The sequence below is a fragment of the Schistosoma mansoni genome, chromosome 2 (assembly GCF_000237925.1).
Source record: "Schistosoma mansoni strain Puerto Rico chromosome 2, complete genome".
NCBI lineage: Eukaryota > Metazoa > Platyhelminthes > Trematoda > Strigeidida > Schistosomatidae > Schistosoma > Schistosoma mansoni.
Window position 1 is genome coordinate 5,570,945 of NC_031496.1, and position 12,877 is coordinate 5,583,821.

A 12,877-nucleotide genomic window follows, 5' to 3' on the forward strand; every position below is an offset into this window, starting at 1 on the left:
GTGCGTACGCGAGTAAGTTCAAGGTCACAAACATCGGAAAAATGTTTTTGATTTAATTAAAAAGGCACAGTAAAGCAATCACTAGCACAGTTGGTTATAATAATAAATGTTGCCATCACCCCAATCGTGTTCTCTCCATAAACTAACTCGCTAAAAAATGCTAGCCAGAAAAAATAATTAAAACCGTTTAAACTCTGCCCTCCGAGGTCAAGAAAGAATTATGATGCCTCATGATGAAGGCCGAGATATTTCGGAAGTCACGAGGCCAATGCACCTTCTAACAACCAGAGCAACACTCTTTATAGGTACATGGAACGTCAGGACAATGTGGGACACAGGGAAGACAAGTCAAATAGCAACAGAAATGAGGAAATACAACTTGGCAGTACTTGGAATCAGCGAAACCCTTTGGGCACAAGCTGGACAACAAGGGCTAGGTACGGAAGAGAGGCTGCAATCAATTATAGCGAAGTGCTCAAGAAAGGACCTCACCATCCGGATGGGAGATCTAAATACTAAAGTCGGAGTGGACAACACAGAATATGAAGATATTATTGGACAACATGGATTAGGAGAGAGAAATGAAAATGGGGAGAGATTTGTAAATCTATGTGCATTCAACAAATTAGTTATAGGTGGCACAATATTCCCACACAAGCGCATAAACAAAGCTACATGGATCTCACCGGACCAAACCACAGAGAACCAGATAGATCATATTTGTATCAGCAAAAAATTCCGAAGAACAATAGAAGATGTGAGAACCAGGAGAGGAGCTGACACAGCTTCAGATCACCACCTGGTGGTGGCCAAGATGAAACTGAAGCCAGAGAAACACTGGACAACTGGACAAACAGCACTACAAAGGTTCAATACAGACTTCCTTCAGGATACCAACAAGCTCAACGAATTCAAGATTACTCTCAACAACAGGTTCCAAGCTCCACAGGATCTACTAAAAGAACACGAAACTACTATGGAGGACAACTGGAAAGAATTCAGAAAAGCATTAACTTCTACGTGTCAGGAGGTTCTGAGTCCTAAGAAGCATCATCATGAAGAATGGATCTCTATGGGAACCTTGGACAAGATTGGAGTAAGTAAGAACAAGAAAATAGCAATTAACAACAGTCGAACACGAGCAGAGAAAGTCAAAGCACAAGCAGATTACATAGAAGCAAACAAGCAAATGAAGAGGGGCATTAAAGCCGACAAGCATAAATATATTATAGAACTGCAAACGACGAAGTTAAAAGCTGCAAGAGAAGGGAATATGAAACAACTATATGATACGACGAAAAAAATAACAGCTAGATGTAGTAAACCGGAGAGATCGGTCAGGGACAAAGAAGGAAAGACAATCACGGAGATTCAAGAACAGAGGAAAAGATGGATAGAATACTTCGAGGGACTGCTGAATAGGCCAGATCCATTGAATCCACCGGACATCGAAGCAGCACACACAAACCTTCCTACAGATGTCAACTCACCAACGACCGAGGAAATCAAGATGGCCATCATATAATTCAAGAATGGGAAGACGACAGGACCTGACAATATACCAACTGAAGCACTGAAGACATACATTGAAGCAACAGCGAACATGTTTCACTTTCTATTCAATAAGATTCTGGAAGAGGAACAAGTGCCACAGACAAACTGGAAAGAAGGATACCTCATCAAGATACCGAAGAAAGGAGATCTGAACAAATGTGATAATTACAGAGGCATCAGTTCGTTGTCAGCACTATAAAATCCAAACTGCGTTTGGTGAAGAATAACTGTCTGTGGATGTAAAGACACCCGCGCACCGCAGTCGAAATCAGAACAAAGTGATTGGGTAACAACGGTTCTAAAATTCATCATTTATAAAAATGTACAGGTTTACCTAAACAAATATTACCACACAGTTATTCAACCAACAATTGTTCCCAGAATAATCAATCTAAATTACAATAAATAGCAAAGTGATAAGAAATATAAGAAATTTACCGAACACACCTAAAAGTAAGTATTATTCTATCCTTTCTGGATAGATCAAGTAAAAATTCCGTTTGAGAGGTTGCTCTATAACACAAGGTGTTTCAAATTCTGGGAAAGTGCTCCAATTTACAACCAAAATGCACGATCCCAGTCAAATCAAAGTGGCAATAATCAATATGGCAGCCGCCAGAATAATATCAATTAAAACAAATTAGATACAGCTCAATAAAAAACATAGAAACCCAATGAAAGCGATAGAAAATCTGAGAAAACTATTATGAAATTAAACATTACAGTCTGAATTGGCCTCAAAAAGATTAACAATATGTTCAAATAAAGAAACCATTAAGAAGTTGCAAATGTATACATGGAGGGATTTTCACCTTCGAAATGGATCTTACAAGTACCAGGAAAAGTTTTCAACAGAGTGTTGCTGAACCGGACAAAAGACGCAGCAGACGCCCAACCTCGAGATAAAAAAGCAGGATTCCGTAAGAATTGGTCGTGCGCAGACCAAATTGCGGCCGGTATATCCTTTCAGTCAAGTATTTTGTGTCGTTCACAATAAATCAACAACAGCATCATTCTGACACCTAGGTTGATTCAGTGTTGGTTGGTTTACGGCTTTGAAGTGGCTATAAATGTATATTGGCATTCTACCTCCTGTTTCATGCACCCTATCGATCTAAAGAGTGTTATGCCTTGCAAAATGATTTTATCATCCAAACGTCGGGTGATAGCCATGTTTCTGTCAGGGCTATGATCTTCATATCTAACTGAAAGCACATGTTTCTGATTTCTCTTGGTTTAGACCTTAGTCCTCTTACGTTGCCATGAAAACGCTTGATAGTTCGTCTCTTCACCCTATGCACCTCTATAGCAGCGTCCACCCACTAGTTTTCGAACAAACTGTTGTTTAAAGCGGATTGACGAGTCCCACAGAGGACTGACATTTCGAGATTTTTAGCCTATGCAACATGTTCCCGTAGTATCTCTTATGGCCTACGGTTTCTGGTGTCAAAATCGGATTTCCGAAGACTATTCAACTGATGGTTTCTGCAATATCAATAAAATTTCATCTGTGGCGTGTGCTTAATGTGAATTTACACTTTATGGAGAGGGTTTACCTTTCGCTACAATCCGACCCTTATACAAGCGAGTAATTTTGACTGGAGTTATACCCATTAAAAGAACGATGTAGTATTTGTCTCACTATCCTTCATCAATGACTGCTTTGCTGTCTAAATATCTACCATTGGACGCTGAAGCAATAAGTAGAATCAAAGATTTGTTCTAACGTCTTTACCCTAACCAACGGTTTACAGCCTAACGTATGAACAGCGGAAGTATTTATCGCTCAAATTGATAGTAATCAAACAGAAAAGAGCAATCAGTGTTGTAGTAATGTTGATGTTAGCACTATCATTGATTTACATTGGAGAGTCAGTTAACGTTTATACCGATATGCTGTCTGTATGGGTTGATTTCCTGTTGCATCATCATTGGTAGGGTGACTGAAGAAACGGAAGTATTTCCGCGGCTAGGAAGAACTCACACTAGTGTCCTGGTCAGTATGTCTAGTTTATTACGGCTCATTTAGTAGCAGGATATTTCCTCGATCTCAAGTTTGCTTGACCGTGACAGAATTTAATAAAACTACCAATATATATGAAATGTTATCAAAAATCCTTTTATTGAGCGAATATGTTGATGGATATGTTAATTTTTGACTGACAGCTGATGGTAATTCGTTGAATATGAGTGTGCTCGTAAGAAAGATGCCCTAGACTCAACGTTCTAATGAGCGACAAGCCAATTATACATAATTCTACTTACCATATAATGATCCCTACAAATCAGTTGCAGGTATCAAGCTTGGCATTAGGTAAGATCGAGTGGTTTTAAACGGAGTGGTTATATGTTGTTGAATTTGATAAAGCTTATATTCGGTAAATATAAGTGACATGATTCTGTCGAACAAAATCTTTAAGAGATCATCAGCAGTTGTTATAATCCTCGGTAATTTACTTTGGACGAGTATCTACACTAGACACCCTTCCAGTGTCTATTCTACAGGAATTTAACACAACTGAGATCAAGAACACGTAACTAGCCTGACTAGAACGTAAGTATATGTTCACAACAAAACCGACCACAATCACAGTAGTAATGATGGTAGGAAAATATATGATCGAATATCTGTTAGACTAAATACTAATCTGACTAAGTAAACAATTAATCACTAGTTTTTTCAGCTTACACATCAAAAGTGAGGGCTGCCCATATCATTATCAGGGAGAGCATAATTTGTAACTAACGGGTACAACTCACAACCCATGCTTGTGTTAATAACATTTGGATAAGTCTGACAGCGATATTCTCTGCTTGCAGGAGATTTGGTTTACACCTTACACAGTGATTTACTTGAATGACTGTGTCGCAAAACCACCTATTAGACTTACAAGGTTCTAAGATGTTCACTAAATCAGCAACTGGTAATGAAACATACAAACATTATCTACGTTGCACAAAGATAACCAAGAGAAAAAACTATTTTATGACAATAATCAGGCAACTTACCGATTACATTTATTAACATTTTCCTCAATTTCATCCCTCATATTGTTTGATTGTTAAGTCCTGACAGTGCTTTATGACAACACCCAGAATCCATTCTGAATGATTAGTTATTACATCGATTGGGTATTAGCTAATGAAAAATAGGTTGTGTTGTTTTACACGCCTAATATTCTTGATGGTTCAGAATATGGTAACATTTACTGATTTGAAAGTGTCAGAAATGTTAAATGGTTTTCGTAGCACCTAGTTATTCTACGAATTTTTAAAATGCACTGCAGAGTTTCTGTTTTGAGCACCCGTATTACGAACAACTATGCTATAGTTGAGTTAGTACAATAGAGCAGTTCAGTAATATTTTAGCGCTATGACTTTATTACTGCCCATGGTCTTGGCTGTGTCAAACGTCTTGTTCGACAACTAATGTAATATCCTAACTCATGAACCCAAATACACACAGCCATAAGGACTGTGGTGGATTTGTTGAAAAATGGCAGTGGTGGTTCAAACAATAGGGAAATTTAGATGACATGAAGTTAGTATAATATCATGTAAGTGTAAGCTAAGTCGACATTTACGTTGACGTGGAATGTAACAAGGAAAAAATCAGCAACACACTTAAAAGTTGAGACATAACTTGTGGAACTAAAGTTAGGAACACGATGGGACTAAAACAGACTTGGTAAAATCTATATGCAAAAACGGTAACCAGTACTAATAAGTATCAAATAAATATCGAATATAATATGCTTCATCCAAAAACGACATGGTTTTTCATGGTAGCATGTTGTCATCTGAAGCTAATAAGTCTATTTTATATCCAAAACGAGCTGGAGAGTTATGTTTATGTGGAACATCATGTTCGCCTTGTCTGATTGAAAATATGTTCCACGGAATATCATGCACACGGTAGATCGTCCGAGGAAATAATGAAACTCACCTTGGATCCATCCAGAAGATGCATCACTGAATATAGCCAAATACGTCTCAATGAGGGATATTGGTTCTATTGTCCAATCTACTGAGGATGTTGAGTGTATAATTTATAGTTCATTGCCCTTCGGAACGTTTGGTTTGCCTCGAGCTGACACAATTCTGTTTACAATGATATGGATATAGGACTAGAACTTCATGTTCACTCTTACCTAAGGGTGGCATATGGTCGAGGCCTGTGATGTCATCCTTATGATGGGTCAATATTAGATCTAGTAAGGATGATTTGTAAACTCGGTCGTACCTAACTGCCTCTTTCACATACTATACTAGGGCTCACGTAGTAAGTGAGTTAATTAGCTCTTGTCCGAAGGAATTTTCTAGTGATTCAGTCCACTGATTTTTCCAGTCTATCTTGGGTACATAAAAGTCTCTTGGGATTAAAGGTCAACCAGTTTAAGTGTTGAAACCGTCTGGCAAGACCTAACTAACCTCACAGTTTGGGATGATGTAAACCAAACCAATCAGCAGCTCTTATCTTTGCACTTCAAGCGGAAACTAATTAGTTCACACACCGCTTTCATGGGACGTTATCAATAACGATAAAAAGGATGGGTAAAGCTAATCTTCCTCCCTTGAGCTTCTGGGTCCTATCAGCTATTACTGAAGTGAAATTTTCGAAATTAATTTCCTCCTTCCCCTCAGATTGAGTCAGCCAAGTTTTGTGGCGTTGATTATTTCCGGTCTGGTAGGATCTACCTGCAAACCCAGGTCCGATCGCTTGTTGAACAAGCTCCGGCGTATGTGTGAAGGATCTGAATATCGTTTAAATGGCTCCGTGCTGCAACCTAAATGACCTCGTGACGATTCTCTGTTACAGCTTCATCACCCGGAAATTTACGATTCTAAGGTCGTTTTCACCGACACCTAGTCCTTGTTATAGTTCCTCCCCAGCTTCTCACTTTTTTCCATGACTAGGTAGTAACGACTCTTTACGAAAAAAACTTCTGATCCCTTTTGTTTGTGACCATTCCGTAGCGTTAAGTCCCTTTCATTAGAAAACTTAAATACTACTTTAAACGGCCTAGTTTGGTTTTGTTCCGAGTCTGTTTACTCAATAAACCCTCAAAGAATTGACCCCAGAAATATTTTGATGCATTAGCCGATTACGTAGTTTTTTATCAACCCAATGTCATGCCTAAAGAAGGTAATGGGCCCAGAACTTTCGCTCTCCCTGACTTTATGAAAGGTAACCGACCTAGAACCATAATTGAACTTTGATTTCTCAACCATAGTTAAAGCGACCGGTCTTTTTCTCGTGACGGGTCGTTTCCTACTCTTAATTCGCATCCATTCATCATTTTCCCCCTGGAGTTACAATCACAGTCGCATTACATACATTGTGAAACCTCAAAAAACTGTTGTAAACTTTGATGGCTAGGTTATGACTTTTGTTGTTTCTCTTACTAAGGACTGACATAACCTTACGATTAGGTTTGCTATGTGTTCGCTAACTGTTACCATTTAAAGGGCGGAGGACAAAAGAAGCACTTTGTATTTCTGACAGACCTATTTGAAGTCGGCCTTTCACTCTTTGGTTTATGTAGGTTGTAAGCTTATTATGGATGACTTCTAATAGATTAGGGTACCAGCGGAATGAGAATTATTTGATCCATCTCCATTACGCTTACTAATAAATCTAGTAGCAGCTTGCACCATTTCAATCACTTTGGATAGCAAGCTCAGTCCCAGCAACATAGCAGACTCAACTACACGCACTCGTTTTCACTTATCTGTTTAAAAGCCATATGCGTTATATTCGTGCAGACTGTGATTTTTCGCACTGTCCAGTCATCAGTCAAAAGTGTTCAAATAAATTAGGAACAAAAACGCGTGGGGACAAAAACTGATGACTAGAAAAAAGTGAAACCTTATACTGTTAGATCCAAAAGTGCAACTAACAAAAAAAGCAAATGTACTGGAATAACGTACAGGGAGCTTACGACTCTATCTTTTCATAGAAGATATAAATCTCTAATAGGAAATACAGAAACGGGAAACAAAGCGGGTGATATGATTGAAGGACAGGTCTCATGAGGATAGATATCCCTGCTTGAAATTGTTATCTCTGAATGATTCGATATTAGCATAACGATATGTTGAGGCGCCATCACCCTAACAAAAACACCCCACCTGAACCCCAACTCTGAACTACGCAAGGTGACTCGAAAAATCCCACATCAAGGAGCGAATGACTAACCAAGTCAATATTCTTCTTATTACGGATGGGGGTTGTCTGGAATCTTCACTACAGCCCTCTCAGTGGGGAGCTTCGTGAAGAAAGCTAAAAATAATGAATTGAATGGGACGGCCGTACCTAATGCAGATCTTGTACACTGTCATTACTGCGATCAGTATCCCTAGTATCATAATAGCAATTAGCCCATTATCTCAGTTTATTCCGTTTTATGTCATTCTTAAAATGCGATCATCCATAATCTTTGCGTAATCAGTTTAGCTGACCATTTAGAGCAGCATCTTTCCTTCATCCCTCCGGGTCTAACTTCTCAACCCTTTTACGGCAGCCAAACGAGCTTACAGCCAATAATGTAGGAAAACCCGTCATGCAAAATTGCACCCGTCTATACACAGGAATTATTAGCCTCCAAATAATTATCAAATCCATCAAAATGATGTCACCAAGGGGCTAGACTATTCATCATTGAATACATCAAAGATCCGAGACTGTACTGTAACCCTAAGAAGAAGATACAGGAAAACCAATTTATGCACATTAGCTGGTCAAAAACATAGGATACTGGAATAGATCTCCTTAACATAATTGTACTAAGAAGCCTGGTGCTGAAACAAATGCCTCCGATCGGTATTATGATAAAGAACCTTCATAGTTTCTCTAAGTTTCAAACTTTGTAGAATTTGATGAGTGTTTTAACATTGTGTAATTGGAAGACGGATGCTCATGCCTTGTGACCTTGAGATTCTCAGTGCTGTGAAGTATGTTTCGTATTTCAATACAGGTTTGTGTTGAGGATAGAATGTCTTTGGTCTGTATTAGGTGTTTTCAGCAAGCTTCTGTGAATGTCTAACTTTTATTGAATGAGTCATCTGAAAGTATGGACACCACTTCCGGCAGTAGGCTCCTAGATTTGGTGAAGACGAGAAAACCTGTATGTCAACTGTATGTTGTTCGCTTATTGCTTCTGAATCTGTTCGCTATGTGGTCTCAGTCGTCGTAAACGAGTAGGGAGAAAAGGAGGAGGTATATCAGGTCCAAGAGTACTTCTTCATACAGTAAGAAATGAGGGAATTTTGATATATAGCTATACATGAAAGCTAGGTCTCTTGTAAGTCTTCGGCAAGATAGTAAAAATGTTTAAGATCTTAAGTCGCACTATGTGGAGTAGGCTTTTGATTCACGTGGTTAAACATGCAGCCTTGATCTCCACTTTATTCGAGATATCTCTCAATCTTCATACTTTGATGGCCTCCTTAAAGAGCTTGGGAAATGCTGTGTAAATGGTGGTGGAACTGTCCAAGGTTTTATGGCCGTCAAAAGTGTCTTGATACCTTTCTCGTTGATGCATCTGATTCGATTTTCTAGTCTACAGTTCAGGTTGTGGAGTTGGTCGCATTCATGTTTGCCTTCCATTTGTTAGGACGGGTCGCCATATTTGTTTAGACTACATTAGCGTTGAGCATTGATGAGGCTATTGTATAATCATTTATTCCTATGGGTTGGAGGCCCTTAATTTGATCAGCAACACCCTCGTAAGTGAGGATTAAGTCCAGATAGAAGGACAGCACCGTAGGTCATATTTAATTGAATCTCTAGTGTGCAGGACTAAAGCTAGTGCGATTGTGGTTTCTAAATTTTGTAATCGAATGATATCTCTGTTGATCCAGTATCTAAGTTAACCCGGTTTATAAAAAACACATTAAAGTCACTTAATATAAGGCTTTTTGACCTGTTTGACCAGGATTTCAGTTTACGTAGGAGGAAATCATCTACCACACATTCGGGACTACATTATACTATAACTATTTCAGTGTCTTAGTTTGTATCTCAGCAGGCATCAAACCACTTCACATGTCAATGAGTTGTGTGCCACTGGATAGCGTGTATGGTTGTTTTTCAAGTAGAGGATGACCTTATCTCCCCTACAGTTTGGTCTGTCGGTTCTACAAAGTATTTATTTATATTTATTTATTTATTTGAACACATAAATATTGGTACAAAGGGGAACCAGGTATGTATGCACCACACATCTCATTTGATTTGTGTGAGGGCTGTGATACTACCCAGGTGCCCAAACTGAAGCGATTACCCACGATCCCCAGTCGTCCTGAATGGCAAATTGATGTAAGTCCTCCAACCCTCTGTGAGGTTGAAAAAGCTATAGGAAATCTGAAGCGAGGGAGAGCAGCAGGCCCTGACAGGTTGACCCCTGAGATTTTTAAGGATGGTGGTCCAGTACTAGCAGTGAGATTGACTGAGGTCTTAGGTAGAATCTGGGAACTGGACGTAATTCCATCTGACTGGTCCCAATCACTGATTGTGCCAGTTTATAAGAAAGGACAAAAGTCCTCTTGTGACAATCACAGAGGGATCAGTTTGACTAATATAGTGTCTAAAATATTAGCTTCAATAATACTAGGTCGCCTAACCAAAGCTCGTGAAGAGCAGACTAGAGAAAACCAAGCTGGTTTTCGACCTGGACGTGGTTGCATAGACCAGATATTCACCCTACGTCAGGTCCTAGAACATAGACACAAATTCAGACGTCCCACAATAGTAGTATTTCTTGACCTTAAGGCGGCATTTGACTCTGTTGATCGTGAGGTTCTATGGCAATGTTTGTCACTGAAAGGAGTACCAAAGAAGTACATTAACCTCATAAAGGCTCTCTACTCGAGCACAACTGGTCGAGTTAGAGCCTATGGCGAACTGTCATCAGAACTGATTACCACAAGTGGCGTTCGTCAGGGCTGTCCACTCTCCCCATTCTTGTTTAACTTTGTCATTGACTTACTTTTAGAGATAGCACTTTCATCAGCTAAACCTCCAGGAGTTGAACTTTTACCAGGAGACTCACTTGTCGACTTAGAATACGCCGACGACATAGTTTTACTCGGTGAAGACGCTGACAACATGCAGAGTCTTCTGACCACTATAAGCAACAATGCAGGCATGTTCGGAATGCGATTCTCTCCCTCGAAGTGCAAAATGTTACTTCAGGATTGGGTTGCATCGACACCTGAACTAATGATAGGGAGTGAAGTAGTTGAGCGTGTAGACCACTTCACTTATCTTGGAAGTCTCATCAGCCCTTGTGGTCTGGTATGTGACGAAATCTCAGCACGGATACAGAAGGCTCGTCTAGCTTTCGCCAACTTGCGTCATTTATGGCGTAGGCGAGATATCCGTCTAGCAACCAAAGGACGGGTTTACTGTGCAGCAGTTCGCTCCGTCCTACTCTATGGCAGTGAAACATGGCCAATAAGAGTAGAGGATATTCGTAGGCTACTAGTGTTCGATCATAGGTGTCTTCGAAGCATTGCTCGTATATCCTGGGACCACCGGGTAAGTAATGCAGTTGTTAGGAAACGAGTACTAGGTAGGGATGGCAAATCGATTGATGAAGTAGTGAAACTTCATCAGTTGAGATGGCTGGGACATGTGTTACGTATGCCCGACCACCGACTGCCCCGACGTGCAATGTTTCATGGTGTAGGAGTAGGTTGGAAGAAAGCTAGGGGTGGCCAGACCAAAACGTGGCACAAATCAATGAAGTCACTGACAAGTGGACTGGGCCATGTTGGTAGGTGTAGACTACCTGGTTGGGATTCGCGAGATGACAGCAACCGATGGTTAGAGACCTTCTGCGACGCTCTTCCGATCTTGTTTGCAATGGCGAAGATGCATCCACTCTTTGTGTTCTACCAAATTCTAATCTTCTGAATTCCTCATGTCTTTAACTTTTTCTCTTTCCAAATTTATTTCACTGTACTATACTCCTTCAATAATTTCTTGAAACCCCTAATCTTTTGGATTTCTGATTATACTCCTACTACTTCTACCACTATGGGATTTGAATCGACAACTGCATCTCTGTGCTAATGTGGTATGGCAACTCGAACTGATGTACGTACGTACGAAGTTCTACGTTGTGACTGACTGACTGACTGACCATTGAGTATGTCCTTTGACTGTAACTCTGTACATTATTCGACCTCATCTAAATATGTTTAGCTCTCAACTCCAACAAGCAACAAATTACTACATGGCTAACTACTTCACTAAAAGTAAAAAGGAGAAACTGATAATTTATAATACTCAGTATAGTCAAAACACTTCTGGTAACTATTGAATTACTGATTAAATACTACTGTTAGGTAAATAATTGTTGCGGAAGAGTAAATTGTAAACCTATATTAAATAAAATAGCTATGGTGTATGAAGTCCTATTATTAATCCTAGTTATACGGTGGTGTATCATTTATGACTTGGATCAATGAACCAAGGTAATGTTTCTAAAATTATCACAACGATAAAAATGAATCCACACTATCTATTCTTAAACTTGAGTGTCATTGCCCCAAACCTTTATTCCCCTTCATTTATTATCACTGCCTTTTCACTGTTAGTTTCTGTACTTGTATGTCTGAGTACTCTTAACTTATTTAGATATGTGGCAAGTTCTAACACTTTCCGCATAGTTATGCGGTAGAAGTATGAATGAATAACTAACAACCGAACACTTCGTTTCTCGTCTGAACAACAAATAATTTAGGTAGACCTGAGTTCTATAAAGATGACGGATCAGGAGACTATGTAGTGTGGTACTTATGTCTATGATTGTAACATAAAGAACACTCTTGAGTCTTCTTCACAGTCATATGATTTCGTCATCGATCGAAGGACATCTCTAACTTTTTCTATTCCATTATTTTTCTTCATTCGAACAGGTTTCTGTTGCATCCTCTGTTGTTCGTGTTACTGATACTCGTTCTAGGGAAGATGCAGCCAAAGAATTAAAAAAGTCCGACAAAGAAAGGTAAACATACAACTGTAGTCGTATAAATGCTACATCATTTCATTTTCCCTCTGCAGTTTAACCTATGTAGTGAAGTGGTAGCCGAGTAGTTAAAATACTTAACCTCCGTCCGTATGTCGTAGGTTTAAACCCCGTATTATTTATTTATTTATTTATTTAAACACATATATATTGGTACAAAAGGGCACCAGGTACATATGCGCCACACAAAATAATGAAAGTAGGAAGAGAAGGGATGAAAAGATAAGGCGGACTAAAATGTACAACCAGAAGACTCTTTCAAATAGGAAAGTAAGAACCATACTTTA

General features: G+C 39.3%; 1 protein-coding gene across 1 annotated transcript; it reads right to left on the reverse strand.

Moving 5' to 3' along the window:
• Positions 1 to 12,458: 12,458 nt before the first annotated feature.
• Smp_097720 (putative pinn) lies at positions 12,459 to 12,569 on the reverse strand (the record flags this gene model as incomplete). The annotated part of the gene is made up of 1 exon (XM_018795448.1): positions 12,459 to 12,569. A coding segment is annotated over one exon (111 nt), but the record flags the coding sequence as incomplete, so codon positions are not given.
• Between the last annotated feature and the right edge of the window lie 308 nt (positions 12,570 to 12,877).